Source organism: Phaenicophaeus curvirostris, chromosome 6 (assembly GCF_032191515.1).
Source record: "Phaenicophaeus curvirostris isolate KB17595 chromosome 6, BPBGC_Pcur_1.0, whole genome shotgun sequence".
In the NCBI taxonomy this organism is placed as follows: domain Eukaryota; kingdom Metazoa; phylum Chordata; class Aves; order Cuculiformes; family Cuculidae; genus Phaenicophaeus; species Phaenicophaeus curvirostris.
In genome coordinates this window covers 25,946,804-25,973,245 of record NC_091397.1, presented here as the reverse complement: position 1 = coordinate 25,973,245, position 26,442 = coordinate 25,946,804, and the positions used below count along the sequence as shown (strand labels likewise).

General features: G+C 40.9%; 2 protein-coding genes across 3 annotated transcripts in view; one reads left to right on the top strand and one right to left on the bottom strand.

The window, feature by feature from the left end:
* Positions 1 to 607: 607 nt before the first annotated feature.
* Positions 608 to 8,335, top strand: BET1 (Bet1 golgi vesicular membrane trafficking protein). Of its 2 annotated transcripts, none has more exons than XM_069859643.1 (4): positions 608 to 690; positions 4,349 to 4,464; positions 7,564 to 7,620; positions 8,171 to 8,335. In XM_069859643.1, exons 1-4 carry the CDS (start codon positions 672 to 674, stop codon positions 8,324 to 8,326), a joined length of 348 nt encoding a protein of 115 aa, XP_069715744.1. In that variant the 5' UTR covers positions 608 to 671; the 3' UTR covers positions 8,327 to 8,335. The 2 variants fall into 2 exon arrangements, with proteins under 2 accessions (XP_069715744.1, XP_069715745.1); XM_069859644.1 differs by having other exon boundaries at positions 657 to 684.
* Positions 8,336 to 10,888: 2,553 nt separating this feature from the next.
* The window catches only part of LOC138721987 (probable acyl-CoA dehydrogenase 6), a 91,315-nt gene continuing 75,761 nt past the window's right edge, over positions 10,889 to 26,442 (bottom strand). Inside the window, exons 6-9 of the mRNA XM_069859642.1 lie at positions 25,034 to 25,207; positions 19,884 to 20,045; positions 19,577 to 19,727; positions 10,889 to 12,165 (exon numbers count right to left, since the gene is read on the bottom strand). Coding sequence (XP_069715743.1) covers positions 12,075 to 12,165; positions 19,577 to 19,727; positions 19,884 to 20,045; positions 25,034 to 25,207 — 578 coding nt within the window. The 3' untranslated portion in view covers positions 10,889 to 12,074. The remainder of the gene's footprint in view (positions 12,166 to 19,576; positions 19,728 to 19,883; positions 20,046 to 25,033; positions 25,208 to 26,442) is intronic.

Genomic DNA, 26,442 nt, shown 5'->3' with positions numbered 1-26,442 from the left:
CAAGCACAAGTGAGAGCACGAGCATGAGGGGAGAAGAGCGAGAGTGTGAGGGGACAAGAGTGAGAGTGACAGTGAGAGCACAAGCATGACAGTACAAGTGAGAGCACAAGAGCAAGAGCATGAGTGAGAGCATGAGCACAAGTGACAGCATGAGTACATGACTGTGAGCACATGAGCGTGAGAAAGAGAACACAAATGAGAGCAAGAGCACGAGTAAGAGCATGAAAACAACCGAGAGTGAGCATGAGCAAGAATGTGAGAGCACAAGCATGAGAACAAGAGCACAAATGAGACTGAGAGCATGAGCGAGAGCAAGAACACAAGCAAGAGAACAAGCATGAACGAGAGCGAGAGCACAAGCAAAAGCATGAGCATGAGGGAGAGCACAAGCATGAACAAGAGAGCATGAGAGCGAGAGCATGAGTGAGAGCACGAGCACGAGCGACAGCATGAGTGCACAAGAGCACCAGCAAGTGTGCGAGCGCACGAGTGAGGGAACAAAAGAGAGCGAGCGCCTGAGCCAAGGCACGAACACGAGCACGGGTGAGAACGAGACCAGAAACGAGAGCGCGAGCGCCCCGCCCCCCGTGGCCCGTGAGCCCGTGCGGCGCTGTCGTGGCGCTCGGCGCCGGGCGGAAGCGCGAGGGCCCTCGGCCGCTCCGGGCGCAGCGATGCGGCGCGCGGGTCTGGGTAATCGGCGGGGCTGGCGGGGCGTGGCTGCTGCGGGGGCTGCGGGGCGAAGGAGGAGAGGGAGTGAGGGAGCTGCGCCTGCGGGAGCCCGGGCTGCGGCCCGAGGAGGCGGCCCGGGCCTGGACTGCTCGCGCCCAAGCGGGTGTGTGTGCGTGTGCCTGTGTGCGTGTGCATGTGCGTGTGTGCCTGTGCGTGCGTGTGTGTGCCTCTGTGTGTGTGCCTGTGCGTGCGTGTGTGTGCCTGTGCGCGTGTGCGCCTGTGTGTGCGTGTGCACCTGTGTGTGCCTGTGTGTATGTGTGTGTGCCTGTGTGTGTTTCTGCACGTGTGTCTGTGTATGCGTGTCTGATTCTGTGTCTGTGTGGGTGATTCTCTGTGTGTGTCTCTTCCCGTCTCTGGTTCTGTGTGTGCCCGTCTCTGGTACTCTGTGTGTGTGATTCTATGTGTGCATCTGGTTGTGTGTCTCGTTCTGTGTCTGCGCATGTCTGGTTGTGTGGCTGCTTCTGTGTCTGTGTGTGGGTGGTTCTGTGTGTGTGTGTTGGTCTGTCTGGTTCTGTGTGTGTCTGTCTCTGGTACTCTGTGTGTGTGTGGTTCTGTGTGTGCATCTGGTTCTGTGTCTGGTTGTGTCTCCGGTTCTATGTCTGCACGTCTCTGGTACTCTGTGTGGTTCTGGTTGTGTGTCTGCGCATCTGGTTGTATCTGGTTCTGTGTCTCTGTTTCTGTGTGTCGTCTCTGGTACTCTCTGTGTGGTTCTTTGTGTGCATCTGGTTCGGTGTCTGCGCATGTCTGGTTGTGTGTCCGGTTCTGCATCTGCACGCGTGTTTGGTCCTGCTTGTCTCTGGTTCTGCGTGTGCGTCTGCATGTCTGCGCATCTGGTTCTGTGTGCGTGCACACATCTGCGTGTGTGATTGTGCGAGAGGGGCTGTGCCAATGGCTGTAGGCTTACAGCAGAGTTTGTGAGCTTTGGGTGGGAAAAAAACTTTATCCATGCTTTTGTGTTTTCTAGAAATTGTGTTTGTGCAAGGGTCTAATGTGCTATTAGCTTGAGCCCTGTTTCCTTGGATGGACAGATTTGTCACTCTTCAGCCAAATTCTTTCCAGATTCCAAGTTGCTTTTTAATTTTAGTACTTCTGTATGTTTTCGTGCTATGTTTTTTGGGAAAAAACACAACTACTGTCAATTTATTACAAATATAACCTGATGCTAATGCAGAAATCTCTGGGGAGTCTTTTGAGAAGCTTAGGCCTCATTTCGCAACCAGCAGTCACACTGATAACTATAAAGAAACTTTGAACTCCCACGTAATCTAGAACCATGTAGGTGCTGTGACTGTACTGTAAAGCTTAGGTAATGTTTACACCTCAGAAGTTTATGACTGAGTTCTGGTACCTCTTCCAAGAAAGTGAATATTTAGGAGGTGGTAAATGCCATATGGCTGAAGCAGGTGTGTCTGTAACAGCACCCCTGATTTACTTCTACACTTTTGATTGGTGTATGTAATAGCATTTTCACAAGATAAAATTAGTCTTGGATATGCTTCCTAGCTCAAGAGACGTCTTGGGATGTTTATCATAAAAAGGCAGGTGATCGATAACACTTAGATCTTCAGTCCTTTTCTTTATCTGACTAACGGCTCACTCATGGTTATGAACTGAGAGGGGTTAGACTGAAGGACATAAAGGACATAAAATCATAGAATGGTTTGGGTTGGAAGGGACCTTAAAGATTATCCAGTTCCAACCCTCCTGTCACGGGCAGTATGCTGTTTCTGAAATGTGAAGTGATTGATGTTTATGGAAGGAGCTCAGGGGAAAGAGCACGCCTTCTTTTGAATGTCTGGCAAGCAATGCCTTGAGGAACGTCCTTAAACTTCTTCTTAAAGAAATCTTCTAGAAGGTCAAGCTGAAGACTTAAAATGTCTGTTACCAGCTGCAGTAGAATTTGCTGCTTTGCTTTGACATTACAACTGTTAGTCCAGAATTACTTTTTATTTAGTAGGCTGGAAATAAATAGCTGGGCCCCAGTACATCTGCTGCTGTCACCAGCTACCTGGTACCTGTTAGCCTGTAATTATGTTATGATGTGTCAATTAGCAGTGTTGTAAGACAGCCCAAAGAACTGCAATACTGGAGTTTCTGTCCTTCCTATAAACAGTTGTAGCTGGGCTTCTTCGTTATGCTTTCTGTTACATATATAGAAGTAGCTGTACCTGTTTAAAAGCTTTGGGGCAGTTGTTCCTATCTGCTATGTCACAGTCTGTGTAAGAATCATAGTTATGGTATTTTGGCCTGAAGCTACATGGTGTATCAACTCAAACGTATTCAAAATTGCACTTGGTAGGAGGTACTGTAGCTAGATGAATTTGTAAAACAAGACACAGTGATAACAACCCTGACTCTTTAAATTGTCATTTTTAGTCAGCTCATTGTAGTTGCCATTGGTACTTTTGATTTAGGTGGAGGAAAAAAACCTTACTGTCTCTCACTGTGGTGAAACGGAAACAGATTTCATCTGGTCTTGTTGAGCATCTGTCACGAGCTTAACTTATACAATAACATTAAAACAGTTTACAAGTACAAACTGAAAGGTTGTCTTTACTTAGATATAAAGAATGGCTTTCTGGGTTAATATAAAATAATATTTATTGTCAAAGTAGCATTGTAATTCTCTCTTTTAAATCTTAATATTATGTATGCCAAGCACATGGCAGAAGTTTTTGATACGGAGGCACCCATACACAAAAAACTTTAATATATTAACCAAAGCAGTCAGACTGTTTTACTGTGGTATTCTGACTAGCCACATAAATACTGATTAATGTTATAACTGGGTTTTTAGTTAAATTAATCTAGTAGGATCTTTATCAGAAAGCTTTCAGTAGTTCTTTGCTGTTTGCCTTTGGTCTTGGTCACTTCTCTTTGGTTTCAAATATGAGATCAAAGACCCATTTTTGTCTATGCTGGATATGGCTTTAGTTCTGTGCCTGTAGGAGATCTTTATTAGAGGCTGGAGGAAGCAGATGTGTGGAGCTCATTCCCTTCTGCCCCGCATGCTCTGCTGAGCCAGTTTTCTGGATAACAGTCCTGAGGCTCCATCATACAAACAGCAAAAGTGGGAGTGGGAATAGAACTGCAGAATGATGGCTCAGAGGCTTGGCTTCTCATATGAGATCTTGCTTGTAAAGAAGCATGTGTAAGGATCACTGTGCTTTCTCTCTTCTTAAATGTGTGTGCTATCTCCTTTAAACGTGTAATCAAGTGGCAAATTACTCTTTGTTAAAGAATGATCTTAACTTTCCTATTACCAGTTCGGTTTGCTGCTTTATGAAGTGGCCTCAATGCTTCCTTCTTTCTCCATATAATGCCTAGGTTGATTTCCATAAAAGTAATCAAAAAACACCGAGGAAAAATTTGATAGTATTGCATTACAGCCATTCCTCAGTTTTTCTTTTTTTGATTTGCATATTGAAAGATAACTTACATCTGTGAAAAAGGTTGCATCTCTGCATCTCTGTCTAAGGAACATGTGGTGCATTTTCCTCATTGCCAATGGTGCCATTAAGGAAATGCATTTTTTAAATGGAGATAGTGCTTCTCTGCATGTGAAGAGCACTTTCTCCAATGGTGTTTTGTCCATAACTTCTGACTGTTGTGTTTATAGGTGATGGAGCGCCTGCTGGTAGCTACGGCTATACCAATAGTGGATATGGTGTTTATGAAGAAGAAAACGAAAGGTTAACAGAAAGTCTGCGTACAAAAGTCAGCGCAATTAAATCAGTAAGTATTTAATTATAATGTATTGTCACATTTATTGAATGAAATTTTATGGACCAGTGAAGAAAGAGACTTGATTTGAAAAATAAATTTAGTACTGTGGTGGGTTTACCCTGCCTGGATGCCAGATGCCCACCAAAGCCGCTCTATCACTCCCCTCCTCATCTAGACAGGGGGTTAAAAATATAACAAAATGCTCATGGGTTGAGATAAGGAGAGGGAGATCACTGCCCGGTTACCATCATGGGCAAAACAGACTCAGCTCAGGGAAATAATAATTGCAAATAAGTTGGGTAGGGTAATGGGAAATAAACCTAAATCTTAGAACACCTTCCCCTCACTCCTCCCTTCTGCCTGGGTTCAGCTTCATTCCCAAATTCTCTCCCATACAGCAGCACAGGGAGATGGAGAATAAGGGTTGTGGTCCATTCATCACATGTCTTTTCTGCTGCTCTTTCCTCCTCAGGGGGAAGACTCCTTACACTCTTCCCCTGTTCTAGCTTGCGGTCCCGCCCATGGGAGAGAGTTCACCATGAACTGCTTTAATGCGAGTCATTCCCACGGACTGCAGTTCTTTGCAAGCTGCTCCAGCATGGGTCCTTTCCATGAGATGCAATACTTCAGGAAGAGACTGTTTCAGCATAGGTCCATTGCAGGGTCACAGGTCCTGCCAGCAAACCTGCTCCAGTGTGGGCTACTCTCTCCATGGGTCCACAGGTCCTCCCAGGAGCTTCCTCCAGCACAGGCTTCCCATAGGGTCACAGCCTTGTTTGAGCATCCGCCTGCTCTGACATGGGCTCTCCAGGGGCTACAGTTGGATATCTGCTCCACTGTGGACCTCCATGGGCCGCAGGGGGAAAGCCTGCCTCACCATGGTCTTCACCTCAGGGGGCTGGAGAATCTCTGCTCTGGCACTTGAAGTACCTCCTGCCCTTCTTTCTTCCCTGACCTTGGTGTCTGAAGGGTTGTGGCTCTTGCATATTCTCACTCCTCTCTTTCTGGCTGTGATTACTGTTGTGCAGTAACATTTTCCCCTTCCTAAATACGTTGTCCCAGAGGGGCTGCCACCATTGTTGATGGGCTCAGCCTTGGACAGTGGTGGGTCTATCTTGGAGCCAGCTGGCACTGTCTCTGTTGGACTTGGGGAAGCTTCTAGAAGCTTGTCACAGCCATCCCTGTAGTCCCTCCACTACCAAAACCTTGCTGTGCAAACCCAATACAAAAAGGAATGGTCAGCCAAAATGCACAATCATTCATTTGTATAACTGATTCTTCCTTTAATTAGATTTCTAAGCTAGACGTGAAATTTTTTGTTAATCTTGAGGACAGCTGTGGAGTTACTTAGAGTTTACTGTCCTACAGAATCAATTGCCGTCTCCGCAGAAACTAGAAACTTTTGAATTTAGGTCAATAAACTGTCTCTGTTTCATTTAAGAACACGGACTAATTTTTGGTGTTACTGTTGTGGCTCATCTGTATCTGCTGATAAATCTGTGATGTGAAAACAGCACTTAGAAATAGTGAGCCAATATCATCTGAAAGATAAGTTTGTTGGTTTAATCATTCTGATTCCTCTCAGAGACTGAGGATTTCTTTCAAGCAAGTCTAACTGAAAGACAGCCCTTTGATTAAAATTATGGTTTGTTTTTTTTCTTAACTTAAAATTTTGTAAAATACATTCTTAGCTATAGGTGCTGTTTCTATATATGTAGTATGGAGCAAATTAATTCTTAGGCCTAAACTTATTCGAAGTCTTATTGCTAACACTGCTGCTTTAAAGTAATTTGTTTAGTCGCACGTAGAAACTAAACCCTTAGGTTTAGAATAATAATGTACAATGAGTTAAGGGGGTAAAAAGAAGAGCTTTGACCTTTTTTACAGAATTTCATTTCTCATCTCCTTCTCTGGTATGTTACATTTCAAAATCAGTGCATGTTGACACTGCAGTTGCTGGTGCCCATGGAGCAGCATGTGCACTTTCTGCAGTTGCATCTTTTAGTACAAGGTAATAGTCTTGGAATATGGAATAGTCTTCAGATAATCTTCCTAGAAGCCTTGAGTAAAATCAGTTTCACTCTTGACTTGATTATACCTTGCAGTGAAATGCAGCAGTAGGAAATCATGGGTTTGAGTTTATGCCACAAAAACCATATGAGTTTGGGCTAATCCAAATCATGGGGGCTTGGAGCACGTTTCCTTCCTTTCTACGAGCTGAGCTCCTTGTTCGAGGCCAGCATGCTGATAAGAACTATTATGGAGGAAGAGCTGCTAACAAGCCTCAGTGTGAGTTTTCCCCTGTTACGTTTGGGGGCTGCTTTTAATCCGAGGTTCTCCTGGTCCTGGCCCCAGTTTTGCAGCTTTGTTGCAGCTCTGTGCCTGATCTTACACCTCCCTGATTTGGATCCTAACTTAACTTGACTTTCTGGCTTCACCTTGGAACTGTCTCATCACTGGGGATGTGCTGGGTCATCACTAGGTTGTTCCTGACCCTGGTTATTGTCCCTGGACTGGCTCTCAAATGCATATGCAGCTTGCCGCCTTGTCCTGTAGCGCCCTTCCTGTTTCATGGCACAAAGTAGAGAAGTAATAGACAAATTCACAAAAAAAAATCCCATTTATAGCATAGCAGCAACTTGTAAAGAAAGGTGCGTTAGCAGGTTACTGATGTCAGCTCCAGCAAAACTGAGTCAAAAAGAATGCTTATGGTCCTCTGTGCTCTGTGCCAGTAGTTTTAACAGTTGTTCTATGAAATGGATAACCGCTATATAAGGCGGGGTTAGATCTTGAATTTTTAAAGCCCCTGCAATAATTCTAATCGGGAATTCCCTATTGAAGGAGAAAAGGGGAAGAGAAGCAGCATTGAGTACGTTCTGTGACTCTTTAGACTCATCTGGTTAAATGAAAAATGTTCATTTTTTAAAGGTTATTGACAGAATACTGTGCATGTTATTTGTTTAGGTTTTATTTGAAAATACCAGGTACCGTTTTAATATTGTACCTGGGGAAATGCTAGTCACATCATCTTTTTCAGAGTGGTTTCTCTTAATTGATGTAAAACTGATTACTTGCTAATATTTAATACTTCTGCATTTTTTCTAATAGCTTTCTATTGAAATTGGAACAGAAGTTAAAAACCAAAACAAAATGTTATCAGAAATGGTAAGTACTTAGTCACTAACTTTCTTTAAATATGGGGCAGGACTAAGAAGTTAGTAATGTATAGCATTCCTTTTTTTAATATGATCATTGGTATTAAAATGCTGACCACTTATTTTTGACTGTAAAATGTGACTAATTCAGCAGCAGTATTTCTTTTCAAAAAGATAGATGTGCAAACGCATTACTTACAAGGCACAACCCAGGTCTTTATACTTCAGGTAGGACTATTTGTTTTCAATTAGCAAATGCATAGTATTATTAAAATTGGTTCTATATTTAATTGTATTTAAGAACAGAAGAGGGAAATGAAAATTAAGGAAGTCAGAAAAGCCTTTTTTGCTTATATTTTTCCCAAAGCCAAAGTAAAATGTATCTGGATAATTGGGCAAAAGTCTTCCTGATTGATTTTTGTAAATGGCCTCAAATAATTTTAGTTTTGGAAAATGTTAACAAACGGGAAAAACTACTTGGCAAACGTTAGGTGTAATCTTTATTTTTTCTCAGAGTAACTTTTGTTGTTGTTTTGTTTGTTTGTTTGTGTTAAATTTAGGATAATGATTTTGACTCTACGAGTGGACTTTTAGGTGCAACTGTGGGCAGACTGAAAGCACTCTCCAGAGGAAGCCAGACAAAGCTGTTATGCCACATGATGCTCTTTTCATTGTTTGTTTTTTTTGTCATATACTGGATTATTAAACTGAGGTGATGCATGTTACCTTTGGTTTAGTGTAATTTGAACTATAAAGCAGTCTTAATGAAGACATGATCTAGAGTGGCATATTCTGTTGATAACACACAGTGAAATTGTTGTAAATTGCATTAGCTGTTAATGCAATGTTATATATAGATTTCTTAATGTATCAGGATCTTTCCCATCATCCCTGGTTTTGGGGATATTATTTGTAAATATACAGAAACTGCTAGCATAGTAGGTTACTTTTCTAGGGGAAAATAGTTTTTGGATTAGATTTTAAAAAATGCAGAAAACAACAGTGGTTTGGATATGAAGTAACTGCAGAATTAAAAGGCCTTCTCTTTCATTCTGGGCCATGCTCTAAATTAGAGCTCCAGTTTAAGGCATATATTTCTAGGTTGCAGAATCACAAAGAATACTTCAGTCTTACTAAACTGGTTTTATCTGTGGATTTTTTAAAAGGCTGTCCTGAAGCTAACAAATGTAATAGTGGTACCCTCCAAAATTGTATTTGTGGATAGGTCTAATAGTGTGCATATTTAAATAGCTTAAACTGTGTGTTTTGGGGAGAATTTGCTGAAAACTGGATTTTTTTTTTTGTTTTATTTAAATGTGACAAATTGTGCTTACACATCTACTCTTTTATGCAAATGCCTTTGGTCATTGGGACCAACCAATATGGACAGAGTACAAATGTTCTGTTTATATTTAAAGTGGTAAAACTTAATGATTCCATTGAATCACTAGAACTTCTACCATTAGTATGTTTATTTTTCAGTCTGTGATTATCCCATAATCTGTATTGTGTGATGTCTGAAATATGAGGTTAGAGATTTTGAATTTTATATTGATGTAGATTATGATGCACCTGTTGGAAGTGCTGTTATATTAAGGTTTTTTACTTTGAAGACTTAGCTTTGGCTCACTAGATAGTTTCCCAGTCACTGAAGCTATTACATTGCTGAGTTTAACATTCAAAAAATTAAGTTTCCTAGATATTGAAATTATATTACAATTTTTTAAAAACTTTTCTAGAAATACTGTATAACGTTTGCCATTAATTACAAATTACAAACTCACAAATAAAGCATCCTGTAGTATTTTTATATTTTTATATACATTATTTTCTACTGTGGAATGCCAGTGTATTTTTTTGAAATGGTGCAGCGTTTAAAGGGCTATACTTACAGCACTATTAAAATTAGAAATGGAGGTGTATGCTACATTTCTTTCATATTAGATTTCATATATAATGGAAGTATGACATATCAATCACTTACCTAGTACAAAACACAAAATATGGAAAAGTAATTGAAGTTTAAATATTTCTAGCCGGTTTATTCTGTGATTATTAAAAGCTCTGCAGTGCTTCTATGAACAACAGAACATCTAAGCAGTAACACCAGTATAATGCATCATCTTCGTATGAGAACTGCTAGGCTTGTTTAACAAGGATGGCGTTCCCAAAGCAAGTAAATAGGGTATAGTTTGCCATCCAGTATTGATGCACTTGTACAATTTTAATGAGACAGTGGAGTGCAAGGCACCTAACAAGTGAGATGATAATTACTGACGTATCTGTTTGACAGCCACGCTCCCCAGACAGTTGATCATCTTCTAGAAATCTATTTCTGGCTGGTGTCTGAACAATCTCTAGACATGTATTTATTTTCTTTTTTAAGAAATCAATCTTACCATACCAATAAGTGGAAAAAGTTTTTCAACTGTCTAATATAAAGTAGAAAAATGGGTGGATGCAGCTAGTTTTATGGCAAATACAGTTCCTGTTTTTGTTCTGAAGAATATGCTGGGGTGTCCCCTAAGTCCTGACAGAGCACATACTGGTAAAAATGTTTTACCAGTCCTTCGTGTCATTTATAAAACCAATGGATTTTTTTAAATGTCAAACCAGAATAAAAGGTAATTCATGCAGAATAGGAACTAGGTCTTCTGCGTTTTCCCTCCCTTCCTTCATTTTTCAGTGGTGTGGAGAATTGAGAGGGAAAAGAAATCTTAAGCCTGTGTTTTCCTTTGTTTCCTTCGTTTAAGGAAGCTTATCAGTAGTGGTTTGATTTGGTTTTATTTTTTTTTTTGTCTGGATAGGGTGAGAAATGGAGAGAAAGCTTAAACACAAGGAATATATGAAGCTTCCAAACAACTACCTATATGTGTTTTAGAAAACACAGAAGTTTTTTTTTAATTGCATGCTAAAACAGAGCTCCATTATGCTCTTAATGTGAAAATTCTTAACTGAAAGGTAACTGAAAGTTACTGTGACATATTTATTCATGTTTTTACATTCTTTTACAGGACATGTAATTTTAATAGCATTTTTACCTTTCTACAATTCAATTAAAAAGGTCAATTTTCAGTTTAAACTATGAACTGGAATCCTGCAGGTTTGCTTAGAATGCTTAAGGGAACTTTAAATAAAGATGAAACTGCTTTGAGAATATTCCACTCAGGGAAGGGGAAGTGGCAGTTTGGGAGAACCATGTGTTGGCAGCTTTAGAATTTCCCTTGGGATCGGCACTTGCTCTACCGGTCATTTTCTGGTACGGAAGTATTACTCTGACAGGATTTAAAATTCCCAAATAGTTAGCAATATTTCAGCATGCTATAATATGATCTTGTTGAGTAAAATGCACTATGCAGTGCATATGATAGAAAGATACTGGTAGAATTAATCGTACTTTACAAATTTGCAGTTAATATCAACTACATAAGAATACTGGAGTTTTGATTATTCTCTTTTTTTTGTACATTTTTTTTAACAATATTTACATTAAACAGAGAAATGCAATATATAACAGACTCTTATCTAGCAACCATACAGATTATTTCCAGGTGGAAGGAAGTATCGTCTTTTCAGTATCAAACTATTAGCCTTACAGTATTATGGAGATTCCTTAGTAAACATATCCATTTGATAAGAAGGACAATTCCACTGAAGCTTTTTTCCCTGCAATAATACAGACTGTCTTGCCTGGCTGTTTTAGAAAGAGTTAAAGTAATTACAATTTTCATCTTAACATGTTTAATGTTTTTCTTTAATAATAACGCACAAAACATGATACCTTAATGATCAAGTTCAGGGCTCCAACAGCTTCAGATACAATTAAAAAGTCATTTATAGAATTCTATAAATAAAAATCAACTCCCACTCCCACCACCAAACATCCATAACAGAGTAGTACAAGTCAACGTGAACTTGGCAAAGATGACAGAACTCATTTTGATTAAAAGTGAAAGATGGGGAAGGTGCTTGTAATGGAGGGCAAAATCACTGTTCCAGTATTTGGACAAGGCAGGGAATAAGTTTTGCCTTAATTATTGCTCTTAAAAGCAAAATTGCACTAAAATTAGATTAAGCTACTCATGAAATCATAGTTGTATCCATATGGAAGTTATACTTGTGGTGGCTTAGGTGCTCTAATATGTAGATACACCTGGATTAAAGATGATAGGTGGTCTGGGGGCTTACTTGGGATCACTAGACCCACCAAAGTAGTAAACCACTGAAAAGAAATAGGAAAAAATGCTGCAGAGTCTGCATGCTTTCAGACTGCTTATCAATAGAAATGTGATATTGGGGAATGTGTAGAGTGATAATGGCCAAGGACCCTCACAAGCATTTTGTTGGCAGTTAGTTATATTTTCTAGTTATTTTACCCTCGAGGCACATATTGGCTGTTACCTTCAGTGTGCAGTACAAACTGTGTTCTTATTTGCTTAATTTTCAAGGAAGAGTTGAGATGCATCACTTGCTGGGAAGTATTTCCATGTATTTGCATATGATGGAAAGCATGGTTTCATCTGAGCCACCTCCTATTGATGTTAATCTCATGTCTCTGTAGAGGTATAGAGTAGTTACAGACATTTGCATGCTATACTGATGGAACAAGTACAGGACTATACATACCCATTTCTTCTATGCATTTTTTATGGAGCTGCTTTTATTATATTGAAACCCCATGTTCACAGAAGTACTTGTGATGTGGACAAAAGTGTGAGCATCATAAATACCCAGTTGTGTACAGGGATGTTGCTAATTCTAAATCAAAAGGCTTAAGGTGTAATTTGGCACATCTGATTTTCAGATTACTTCATAAAGAACCTTAACTTGGCATAACACTGTATTTTCATCTTGACGTAAGTTAAAACCTCACCTAGCATACAATTGCCCCTGCTTAAGCCCAGCCAGACCTCCTGTAGCTGAACTCCATACAGACCTCTGTTTAGGTCTTAGCACTTTGGACTGGCATATAAAGTCACAAGTTCTTAACCAGGTTTTCTGCTGGACTGCCTACTCAAATGACCCACACGTTAAATACTAATACCAGTTGTCTGCAGCACACCTCATCCACTGGCTTCTTCCTAGTGAGACTGCACTGCTTCCCGCAACAGCTCTGTTGTTCCTCTGCTAAAGATGTAGGTGCCAAAGCCTACAATTGAATTTTAGGAGAGGAGGGAGCTTTCAGAGGGCCAGCAGCAGAAAAGTGTTGCAGCACTTAACTTTGCTTAACTGTGTGATAAAAAGATTATAGTCAATCAGTATATGAGGTATTGGAGAATTGTATGGAGAAGGTACAAGTTTAATTCAAGATTTTTAACTGAGCATCCTGACCTCCCTAATGGCATAATCCGTATTAGTGTTATATAGTAGGTAAAGCTTCTCTGCTTTAAAGATGAATGGATGCTCCAAGATTTACCTTTTATTTGATATTTCTAATTGCAGTTATTTAAAAACTAACAGTATTGCATGAGTTCTCTTTGCCAGCCAGGTTGCAGCTTAATGCAACCTTCAGCAATTTTCTTAAAAAATTTCTCCTCTGGGAAGAAGAAAAAAACCCAAACACTGACGCAGTCCTGCTAAACTACCTCTACTTAATTCAGTAACATAAAGATACCCCACCTTCCTGTGGGCCTTGTTGAAGGCAGCAGAACTGCAACAGTAATAGGTTACTTATTCTTTCTGCTGCAATGCTGTCTGCTGAAGATCCCTGCCAGTGCTTAGCACCTTGCATCTTTCTAGCACTGTAGCAACAATAAGTAAGTAATACTCAGAACTCCTCTGTGATGCTGATAAAAATCTTCCATTTGGAGCAGGAATCACATATGTGGCTTCTTTATATGAATTTATAAGTAAGATAGTGGTAAGATCTGGCTTTGGTGGTGTGACACGTTAGGTTATCACATATAAATATGTGTTTTAAAAATATAAAACACCTTTCATATGTCTTTTTGTGCATGTATGTCTACAAAATTGCTGGTGATTATATTTTTATCTCTATGGATGAGATAAAGAATATTTCCCACAGAATCTACAGGCACGTCACTAATGCTGATCTCTCCCCCGGGGAGACAGGACAGATTCTAAGAAGATCAAGACAAAGGACTCAAATGAAATTAATCTAGCAGCTCTCTTCTGGGAAAGAGACTTGTTTTCAGCATAAGAAAACAGAACTATGGGTCTGCCTATCTTGCTGCGAATTCTCTGAGGAAGCTGGGGAAGATGATATAGTTAAGTAAGCGTGCATATCAACTATTTATTGTAAGTTTATGATTCAATAGTTTATATTGTATCAATAATACATTACTACTACAGCATAAATATTTTAGTATAGAAATATTGGCATCTTATTATGTTAGGCAGGCTACCCCTAGAATGCGTTTGATCTATCACAGCAATCCTTTGCTTTCTCTATCACATTGTTGCTGCCCACACAACAGAACGGCATGTCCTGTACTAGGCAAGCACTGACCTGTAATGGCTTCACCCTGACCCAAGACAGCTAGGAACCAGCCTGCAACGCAACATACAGTTACATAAATGTGTAATTTTGAGGCACCAAGCCTCTAGCTGCTTTTTGAGTGCAGTTTTCCTTATTGGGTGGGAGTTTGCAGTGAGTGTTTTAAGGGGGCAGAACACAACAGTCAGGATTTATCTCTTTCCTCAGGCAAAGAGTTAACTCTCATTCAGGACGTCCCATGCACCTGAACCATCCACTGTAGACGAGAAGACTTACTCTACTCAACGAAATCAAAATATGTCAATGTTAAATAGCAATCTACTTTTTGAGGGACAAAAAATATAAATATCTTCAATGCTGAGTTAGAAACTTGCACTTATGAGGGAGGGTGAGAAGCCCTTCCCACTCACTAAACTCAACCCATGTTATCAATAATTTCTAGTTAGGCAGCAAAAGGAACAAAAACTACCATCAAGTTTCCCATCTACACAGGTACTACGTCATATAACCTCCTTCAGAGATGTATCAAGAACTGCTTTGAGGAGAAAAGCCAAGCTCCCTTTAATCTTGGACTATTCTAATTTAAAGAGTCCACAAAGTTGTTCTAATTTACAGAGAGAATGTGTTCCTGAGTAGTATAAGCCAGTATAGTACGCCAGTTTAACATTCCTCTTTTGGCTGGCGTTCACCTTGCTGCACCCAGAGTGCCATTTAGCCCTTGTTTTGCACAAGCCAAGCTGTTTCCATCACCCTGCCTGTAAAACTTTTAGTCCCAGTTATCCTGAAAATCAGGGCTAGTCCTCGCTCTGGTCTGAGCTATCCCTGCATGTGGTTTCACTAGCCATGAAATAGGGACAGGTACCTATCTCATAGCACAAAGAAAGCTTCTGACCCCATAACATGCTCTATAGGCACTAAAACTATTGGCATAGTAAATCCGTCTCTAGTATCAAGCTGATAAAACATGATGGTGTTTGCAATCGTGCATCCCACTACCACTTACTACCTACAGAAGAGAAGCCGTGCCTGGTCAGGGAGCCACTCTAGGCTACATTTTCCTTTTGAAAGGCATATGGCATTGGGATCTAAAAAGCCCATTCTGTTCACAAGCACCCTGTGAGGAGTCTGCGGTATCTTCAATACAGATGTCTTCATATAACTAAAGTCCTGAGAAAATAAACTGAAGTCAAGTTCTTTCCCATTTCTGGCAGTGAACAATGCTGGTCAGACACGGGGGAGAAGGCAAGTTTATATGACTCCAGCTGTGTTTTTCCCTAGCAGCCTGGATTCATGGCATCAATCCCTCGTAGATGCTGCTCCCTGATTCCCTGGTTAGAAGGCCATTGGTAAATACTTCCCAAGGTTTTACGTGGGTCTAACGTTCACTGCTTGCCAGAAGGCCATTTACACACTGCTTCCTTCCAGCACAAATTGCACTTCATTAGAAAATGTTTACCCTTTTTTCTCATAATTATTTAAATTGTATTACTGGTAAGATTTTTCTCCACAAAATATATTGATGCACCCTTAATATTTTGTGACTTCTTCACACTCAGCGAGACTGCTTACAGGGTGTCCAAATTAAACAGCACCTAAGGGAGACTTTGATCCAGAGGGATAAGTTTGAGCTCACCCAGGGCAACAGGTCTCTGGCCAGGCTGGCACAGCCCAGCCACCAGCAGCCGTGCCTGCCAGTTTGCATGGCATGGCCCTGCCTAATTCCTCTAAGGGACAACTAAGCAGGAGCAGGAATCACCTTGGCATGCTCTGGAGTGTAGATGAGCTCATGTGCTTCATCTCCTAAATTCCCTCTCAAGGAACTTATAAAAGTCAATCAAAGTGGTAGACAGGCATCTGTCTACAAACCTCTGCAGAAAAAGGCTGAAACTACAGATTTGTTTACAGAGATGACAGAGGAATCATTATTAAGTCTTGTCTCAACAGTTAGCTACTGATTTCAAAGCAAATTGCTTTTGCCAGCAGAAACTGATAGGTTTCATTTTGTTTGGTACAACCATCGGTTGTGATAATGATAAAGACTGATTAAAAGAAAATCCCAGTTGTCTAGACTCATTCTAGTTTAGACACGCTTTGTAAACAATGAAAGAATATAAAAATGAAATAAAGAAAGAAACTGAATAAAATATTTCCACTGACTTTTTAAATGTGAGGAGTAAAAAAAAAATTAGAAGGAAATACATTACTTATTAAAAAAAATCCAATTAAAACTGCATAGAAGCTTGATTCTTAACTGTCTTAAATCACAAATAAAACTTCATAGCACAATACCTAGGTGACAGCTGAAGGAAAAAAAAATCTGGTTTTCTTCTGCAGCTACATGCATTGGCAATGCTATTAAAATTTATCTAGTTCACATGAGCAGTCAATATTTTTCACTACTGCTTTCTTGTGTCTTTCACAATGCAGCAAGTAAAGAAATAGCATTCTCCCCACCACACATCGCCAGAGTTAAACAACTAAAAACTGACAGCAGTTAAACACAGTGTTTAGTACTTAGAAACAATCTTAATTTAAAAAAAAACCCACAATCTTTAAAACACAAGTTCTTTCTAGAAGAATTGAAGTTTACATAATTACTATTAAAATATATAGATCACTACCTGATTTTTTAAAAAAAATTCATGTTACGAAGTCTGAAAAATTGCAATATACTTGCTACAAAAAGTTTTCCTCCTTCTGATCTCTCACAGCCTGGGGTTCTCATATGGATTGTGGGTTTGTTTAAATAACTTATTTTTTTCCTAAGTCATGGTACTCTTGAGGGATTTTGTACAGAGGAGAGAAAAATAAACACAGCTCCAGCTTTCCTTCTCCAGAATCCTGCTAGTAGGGTAAAATTCCTTGGAAACTTCATAAGGATTATGCTACAAACCTTTTCGTACTTTATGACTAGATGACACACTGTGCAGTACACTGCTTACTGCTTGAGAATCATCACAGTGACGCGAGTGGTTACTCACACTGCTATACAAAAAAGGACAGCTTTAGGAAAGTTACTGCTTTGCTTATCATTACAGATTAATAGTGTTCTGACCTGTAATTGTTTATTTAGCTAACACTCTACTTATCCCTTCCTGGAGCTTATGGTTACTCAATGATGGAATTTTACTGAATCACAGAGAACTAATTTAGAGTATAGGTATCACAGCACACCACCTTCAGCCTCATTTATAACAGTGTTTGTTTCAGAGGCAGACAAGTATCCTTCTTGAGCCAGCTGACAGTTTATACAAATAGAAAATACTCTGGATTTCTTCTCAAGAAAAAATGTGACTGCGCAAGTGTACTTATAAGCCACTCTGGCATTCACACAGGAAAGCTCTCTCACAGTCATTACTATTGAATGTACTGGGGAAGGTAATCTAAAAACAAATTAAAGTTATCTAAAAGTACATACACATCAATCTGTACACATTATTACATTAACAGTGCTTCAATACAAGGGTTCCTTTTATTCAGAATGCCTACTGCAGTAGCTTTCAACATCTATAGCACCAGAGACACATAGCTGCTAATGAACAGGCTGTGAAAAAAGTAACTAAGAAAACGCATCATATTGACAGTTGGCTTAAGCCCACCACCATACACACTGTACCCTCACTAGAAAATCTCAGGAATCCACTGATTAAAAAAGGTTGAAGATCTCTTTGACCTACCACAATGGCATTCTTGTTCATAAAATGCTTTAAAAAACCCCAAAACTCAATCTACTAGAAGAAACAAGCGTAAGTGCAACCCTAAGTATCACAGAATCACAGAATCACTAGGTTGGAAAAGACCCACAGGATCATCGAGTCCAACCATTCCTATCAACCAGTAAGCCATACCCCTCAGTACCTCGTCCACCCGTGCCTTAAACACCTCCAGGGAAGGTGACTCAACCACCTCCCTGGGTAGCCTCTGCCAGTGCCCAATGACCCTTTCTGTGAAAATTTTTTTCCTAATATCCAGCCTGAACCTCCCCTGGCAGAGCTTGAGGCCATTCCCTCTTGTCCTGTCCCCTGTCACTTGGGAGAAGAGGCCAGCACCCTCCTCTCTACAACCTCCTTTCAGGTAGTTGTAGAGAGCAATGAGGTCTCCCCTCAGCCTCCTCTTCTCCAGGCTAAACAACCCCAGCTCTCTCAGCCGCTCCTCGTAAGACTTGTTCTCCAGCCCCTTCACCAGCTTCGTTGCTCTTCTCTGGACTCGCTCCAGAGACTCAACATCCTTCTTGTGGTGAGGGGCCCAGAACTGAACACAGGATTCGAGGAGCAGTCTCACCAGTGCCGAGTACAGAGGGAGAATAACCTCCCTGGACCTGCTGGTCACGCCATTTCTGATACAAGCCAAAAGGCCATTGGCCTTCTTGGCTACCTGGGCACACTGCTAGCTCATGTTCTGTCAGCTGTCAACCAACACCCCCAGGTCCTACACCTCCAGGTCCTACACCCCCAGGCTCCTCTCTGCCAGGCAGCTTTTCAGCCACTCTTCCTGTAGCGCTGCATAGGGTTGTTGTGTCCCAAGTGCAGGACTCTGCTCTTGGCCTTATTAAACCTCATCCTGTTGGCTTCAGCCCATTGATCCAGCCTGTTCAGACCCCTTTGGAGATCCTTCCTACCCTGAAGCAGATTGATACTTCCCTCCAGCTTAGTGTCATCCCCGAGCATAAGGGCTGAACTGACATCTCTTACTGCAAGAAAACAGAAGTTCCATTTTGGGCCTTCTACAGAATATAAGACACTAGGGCCAGAATTTTCCTAACAGCTGCCAGGAAGGCTGTTTGCTTAGAGATAATTTTGCTTTAGGTAGATATATGGGAAAATTTCAAGGGCCTGCCACGGGAATTATTTAAGTTCCAAAAAGGCCTCTGTCCCATTTTAATGATCTAACAACTTGCTAGAAGCTGCTACTTCTCTCACACATCTCACATGGTATCTCACATGACTAATCAGGTGGAGACTGCTATCAAAAAAGACTCCTGCAGAAGCCTAATGGTGAACTCCAGTTTCACACATATATTTGGGGAAAAGGATACAGGTGATTTTCACTGGTTTTGGAAGAAAGCTTCTCTTTTATGTTAGTTCTGTTTTGCAATCAACATTACCAGGAAAAAAAAGAGCACAGAGAAAAAAAAAAAACAAACCACTTGCGGGTAGGTTTCACCTTTTTTCCTTGTCAGGTTGCTGGGAGATGCTGTATGGCCATTAGGGAAAATATGGAGCTTACTTCTTTCACCTGACCCTCAAGCTAACTCACGACTGTTTCAAACTACACAGTTGTAATGCAAAGCCAAGTTTTGGCAATGGAATAGTCAGTCTGCTTGCAAACACTCACACATACCACTCAAAAGTCAATGGAACTACGGATGTTCTTGCATCCACACTGCAAATCAGTGCAGCAATGCCATTTACATCAGCTAGGAGCTGGTGCCCTTTACAGTGGATGATCTTGTAGCAAGACAAGCAATTTCAGTAAAGCCATTTACTATTTTCACCATTCACTTGCTTACCTGTAACACCTGCTCACCAGAACCTCATTGGTGAAGCCCATTCCTCCCCAAAACTGGAGACAGCTATCAGACACTTCACGGGTCAGACGACCTGCCTTTAGCTTAGCCATGGAAGCAAATTTTGTCACATCGTTGCCTTCCACATAGAGAGCTAAGTAAATAAAGTCATTAAAAAGCACAGTTATACACACATAGTCACTGATCACAGCCTGCCTCTCTACAGTCACCTCCCCATGTTCCTTTACCTTGACAACATTTTTTTTTGACAAAGAGAAGCACATCTGGGAAGGCAGATGTGGGATCTTACCAACAGCACGGTGCAACAGTGAACGAAGTAGCTCCACTTCAGTTGCCAGCTCAGCCAGGCGGAAGTGCACGGTTTGGTTGTGAAGGACAGATCGGTCAAACACTTTTCGCTGGCGAGTGTAGTCAATAGTTTCTTGTATTATATTTTCCATTGCTGTCAGGACTTGAAGAAGCAAAGCACAGAACAAGACATCACTTTAGTGAGATCTGTGGTTTTGTTTCTTGTTGAAAAAGATCTGTTTTTCACATTCTACAAACAATACATTAGGTTGTTGAAGTCAATTACTTCATACACTCAGTTTGGGGTGCAGAGTTTCAATTCTGGGAAAAGTCTCATATTTCTGTGTACCTTCAAGACCTCTTTATCCCTATTTCACCTGAGCGCCAAGTTGCCATAACTCAGAGGAGAGTGAACGAGGGTGAGGAGGAATGAAGTAAAGTCACAGAGAGCAGTATGTAATGATGAGTATGTCATTACAAGTGGCCTCCTCATTTGGGGCCCTGTTGAAATCTTGTGGCAACTCCTGCTTTCCATGCTACCTGTGTCACAAACGTCTGTTACAATCCTGAAAAGAACATCTAAAGGCAGACAGTGTGCTCACTAAGGAATGCTGTAGAAATGTAAATTCAAGGAAGCTTTCAGGGAGAAGGCAGAAACCTATTTGGAGATCAAAGAACACGAACACATTGCGTATTATGTCTGCATTCTGTAATCAGATCCCAGTACAGAAAGGAAGGGAAAAACATTAAGATTCACAGCCTCTTTTAGTAACTGCTAAGCATGCTTCTAATGGAAGCAGAATCAAATAGTGTACTGCTGGCAGACAAGTGAGAGAGATGGGAGACACTGCTTTAAAGGAAAAGAAGGAGTTCACTGCTACTTTTTGAGTAAACTTATAGAGATACTGTTTTAAACAAGAAGAAAAGGGAAAAGTTTGTTACCCAAGACAAACCAGCCTTGAACTGAAAGGCAAGGCTATCAGTTTCCTGCAGCTTCACTAGGACAACAGCAGGTGCTGAATTTGTGGAGAATTTCGTTTGGCAAATGTGGACTCACATCACTATGGCAAGAAGTAGCGAGAGAGTTCACAAATCCAGCTGCATAAAAAGGACTGTGTTTCCTCTTCTTGAAGTACACATACCCACATCCATCCACATGTAGAATCTAAATCACAGAAATCTGATTCTGAAATGCAAAATACAATCAAACCTTGGGCTGCTATAGATCCCTCCTCCCACCTGCCATGGCTTCTCTAGTTACTCACATAAGAGTTCCTTATAGGAGACTGGTGTGCTTTCATGTTCCTTTTTCATCACTTTCAAGACTGCTCTATTTAAATTTCATCCCTATACTGCTTTCATGTGCAGACTTTGTTTTAGTCTTGTGCTGGTCTGTCAGGGCAGGGTGCTCCAGAATGGCTCATGGGATTCCCAGCACCCCGCACCAGGTGAAGAAGAAATGGGAAACACGAAGACCTGTTTAGGTCCTGTATGCAAAAGGGCTGATGATCGTGAAGGACTTTTGGCCCATCTCCGCTCAGGCTGTCACCACACATCAGGGCTGGGAACAGGGAACCTAAGAACTGCTCTCACAGTGTCCACCTCTCTGCTTCACTGCCTCCTTCCTGCCCCATGACTCAGCTGATCCATCCTCCTGTCTCCTCAGTTGCCATCACTGCCTTTCTGGTTATCCCTGGAACTTCCATTTGCATACAGAAAAAAACCAGAGGAAATCTTCTAAGAACAGTCCTGGGCTGCATAGAAAGAAGCATGGCCAGCAGGTCAAGGGAGACTATTTTCCCTCTCTACTCTGCTCTCATGAGATCCCACCTGGAGTACTGTGACCAGCTCTGTGGCCACCAACATTAAGAAGTACATGAACCTGTTGAGGTGAGTCCAGAGGACAGACACAAAGATGATCAGAGTGCTAGGAACAACTCTCCTATGAAGACAGCCTTAGAGGGGTTAGCCTCTCTAACAGCCTTAGGTTGTTCAGTCTGGAGAAGAGAAGGCTCCTGGGAGACCTTACAGCAGCCTTCCAGTTCTTAAAGGGGGGCTAAAGGAAAGATGAAAGGGCACTTTTTACAAGGGCATCTATCGATGGGACAAGGAAAAATAGTTTTTAAACTGAAAGAAGGGATTTAGATTGGACATAAGGAAGAAATTTTTTATAAGGAAGGTGGTGAAACACTGGCCAATGTCACTGTAGGGCAGCCTGAGGAATTCATGGTGTACCACGCAGCTGAGAATTGAGAAAGCACTCGATATTGCCAGATGCAGAATAATATTTTCCTTGTACCTCCATCCAACTTATATTTTTCCATTTTAAACTTCTTCTTACTGTAAACACACTTTGTCTTGCTATGTCTCCTCTTAAAACAAAAGGAAATTAATGTATTTTTCTTAGGCTGTGGCTGATCACTCTCTATTGAGATGTGCAGTGAGCTCCAAGCTGAGCAATCTGTCTCCTAAGAAAGTGCATTGGCCATGCAAAAGGTTCTGTCATCCTGCTTACAGTCCATGACTCAAAGGTGCTCATAAAACTGAGACTACAAGAGCAGATAGAAGTCATTAGAAAAGTGTCATTCTGCTCTCTCTCACACACTGAACTATTTCTCTGCCTCCAAGTCAAGCAATTCACAGGAAAACTCTGCTTTCCTGCCATAGCAACATGCTTTTCCAATGATCAGTGTAACAGGTTTGCAAATGGACAGTGTTTACCAAGTGTCACATCATAGGAGAAAGATGTAGCAGCTCTTCTCTTTCAATGAAGCAAGAAACACAGCGCCTTTTACTGATGTCTTTGGCAGTGTGTCACTTGGAAGAAATAAACACACCTGTAACCAAATTTTGCAATTCAAGGAAGTTAGTTTTCCATTTATATTTTAAATCTATTTGTTTCAAAATTATTTTTAAAAGGTGAGGGGGAGGAATGTGAAGGAGGAAGGAAATTCCTCACATGTTCTGAAAACAGGCCACAAAGAACATAATTACTAAAGAGAAGGCTGGAGGATATGGCATTTGATATGAAAAATACATAAAAACAACAAAAAGCCCCAAACCTAAAAAACCCAAACACAGCAAAACAAAAAAAAAAACCCAAAAAGGAAAGGAAGAGAAGAATGGCTGTCAACTGCTTCTTCCAAGGTTTATGAAGCAGTGAGAGCAAGGATTGCAGGACTGCTCCCTGAAATTTTTAAAAGCAGACTGATGATTTTCAATGTTACATCAATAGCCATGAACTGGGAAGGAACAGAAACATCCTTTTAAGGGCCAGAAGCGAGGACTAGGATCACACAGGCAGACCTAATTACAGAAGCACTGAAGGCACCCACACAGTTTTTCACATCTGCACCTGCAGCAAAACACTTGCGGCTGGACAAATGGAAAGCCATTTGCAGGACTGGAAGCTGACAACTAGATGTCACGGTGAAACAAATTGCGTCCAGCAAGCACCTGGCTCGCTTCTGAATATTTCTTCGTTACCACAATTGGTTACTCCTGAAGTTTACAACTTGGCCCAAACCGTGGGTCTTGTCCCTGCTCCCAGTACGTTCATGCATTTTATATCAGATGGGAGATAGCAGATAAAAGGAAAACGAGTGGGGCAGAAAGGTATAATAAGGCATAATATACCATCCACAGTGCTGCAGGAGGTCGCTCCCTCTCTCTTGGCAAGCTCCAAGGCTCTTTCCTTCCTAATGGCCCCTGCTCAGCCATGGTAGGGGGGGTGAAGATGCCCTTCCCAGACAGCTCATCCAGGGTGAGGGCTCAATTCCTCCTGTCATGTTTTTCTGGGCAAAAACAAGAATTGAAACCTGGTGTCTTGCTTCCTGGCTGAACACGGTGACTGCCGTGTGGTTGTGCAAGGCTGGACAGTACCAAGCTGCCAGTGGTTTCAACAGGAGTGATCTAACCTGCCAGGCTCTGTGTTTTGATGTTGTCAGTGTGCGTCACTACTGCCTGGGGCATGACTAACAGCACAGGCTTCTCTGCTGCCTGGGGAGAATCACTGCAACCCAAAGTTTCTGATTTTTGTGTTTAACTTAGAGTTCAAATTGAGCATAAAAATGCACAATGCATATCCTTGCAGTCTGTGCAAACCTTGATTAAAGCAGGACCAGTAGTAGGACCATGTTTCCTCCATGCCCAGGTCTGCAGTGGCATCCCTTATTCACCCAGTTCTCCTCCTGTTCTTTATTAAAACTACTCTTACATTTCTCTCAGGCTGAACCAAGAATTTTGGCCAAACTCAAGATTTTTTTTAAAGCATTTGAACTTTAAAATATTTGGTCTGGGATCAACCCAGAATGGGGAGTGATTTTTCATTTGGTCATTGAATGAGAAAATAACTTCTTAAAGTTGCCAAAGCCCCAGCCACACACAGGCAGTAACTGGCAGGTTATGCCCAGGAGCATAAACATCCCAGGTTTATTCAGACAGCCCTGAAATTAAAAGAGGTCTAACCTTCTTAATGTGAACCTCATTATATTCAACTTGATGGAGCAAACACTGTGAAGTGTGAGGGAAGTTTGGGAAGCTGAAAATGTACAATCCAGACCTGAATCTGGTTACCTGGAATATCCAGAATCCATTGAACTCAAATACGCAGATTCACCTGTGGTCTGAGTTCAGAGTAACAGGAACTTTATGACAACGTAACCTCAAGGAAAAGAACTTGCTGTACCACATATGCCCAAAGCATACAGGGGCAAAACAGATCTGCAAAACAAAGCTCTTGCATCCACTTCTTTACATAGCCACTAAGTTAATTTTCTAAAACCCAGGAAAAACATCATAGCTCACTGTACTATGGGAAAAGTCACCATCCCTCTACTTCATGCCAGTATTTTGATAACTTTTGTTACATATTCATAGCAGATCTAACATGATGCCATATTTTCTAATCAGCAGAACAGCATCAAGAAAAAGAAACAAGGCAAAATCAGCTTCTGTGATGCCTCACAAAATATTTTCCATTTCAAGTTTTTCTACAGAAAGGGAAGGTTGTCTGTATCCAGGCTATGACAGATTCCAAAAACAGATAGTAAGAGGTCACTGCAATTTACAATAAAAGGAAAGTGCTGTTAGTCATGCAGAGGGTGACCCTCACTTCCCTGCCTGGCCCCAGAAGCACAACTGATGACTTACCACTGGCTACGCCCCACAGCCGCTCTTCTTGGAATTGCAACATCTGGTATGTAAAACCCATTCCTTCCTCACCGATGATGTTTTTACTGGGGACCCTTACGTCTTCAAAAAAGATCTGAGCTGTGTCTGATGACCTCATGCCCAGTTTGTCTATCTTTTTAGCGACATGAATGCCTGAAGAAAAAGGGTATTAGAAAGGTCACAAAAATAGAAGTAGTATGTAAAAGTACAGCATTTTCAGAAAGCAAAGTTTGCAGATGAGAAGGTATGTGCCAAGTCCACAGTGAAAACTGCTTTCAGGAAAAACACAACAGTGCTCTGGAATTTAAAAGCAAAATGCCCCATACCATATTTTAAGAGTTTTCTCCATTTTATTTAACAAGCTCATCAGAAACTGCTTTTGTAAAAGTCCCACTTTACATTATATCCCCAAATAATAATTGTTTATTAGTAGTAAATGCACGTCTTGAAGCAATGCAATATTTATTTACTTCTGTTTGATTTTTAGTGCAATATAATAAAATGCTGGAATTCAATTAAGCAGTATTTCCTGAGTGCCTGGACTGCTGTGAAGCATTAGAGAAATATTTAATGACAAAAACAGAGCTGTGTTTTAAGCTGCAGCTAGAGAATTTCTCCTCCTGGAAATACTCTTTCTTCCTTCTTTTCCACACTTATCTTCCCTTTTCTAACCTATCCTGATTTTTCCTGGTACCTGTAGAAGAGACTGTTTATAATCACACCACATCACTTTTTCCTAATAATGGAAGTTGGACCGAAATTCATAACTGCTACAAACATTCATCAATTCTATAGCAACTCCAAATTTTGATAGAACAGTGTATTTTATGATGGCCTACAAAGCACTGTTTAGTTTAGTTCATCTAAGTAGTCATGGAAAGGTTCATTATGATTACACATTATTCCTCTGAGATTTCAGGTGGATGTGATGTGAAGAGGGTTTGCTTCCCCACAGAGCTCCCTACTCCCTGCGCCCATGTGCAATGGTCTCTTGGAGATGAACCCAGTTCCTTCAAGGTAAGACTTCAGCTACCTGGTCACACTAGGTGGGACTCCTTCCTGTTCTTCATTTTTTCCTAGCTATAACTTCTTTCTTGCAACTGTTTAGAGGCAATCATGGCTTGAGAGTTTAACAGACATCCAGTGATTTTTTTTTTTTTTTGGTGGCAATTCCCTTGTCTTCAGTGTTTTATCTCCTTGTTGCTCTAGGGCTGATGTGAATATTCAGGAAGGAAATCAAGAATGTTTCAGAAGTAAATTGAAGCCGACAAACAGGTATGAAGATTTGTGCAAAACATACTGCTTAAATCTGCAAAGTCACTATATGTAGAAAAACAGTTGTCCAAAACAGCACATATGCCTCTGCAAAAAAACCCCAAAACTTTACT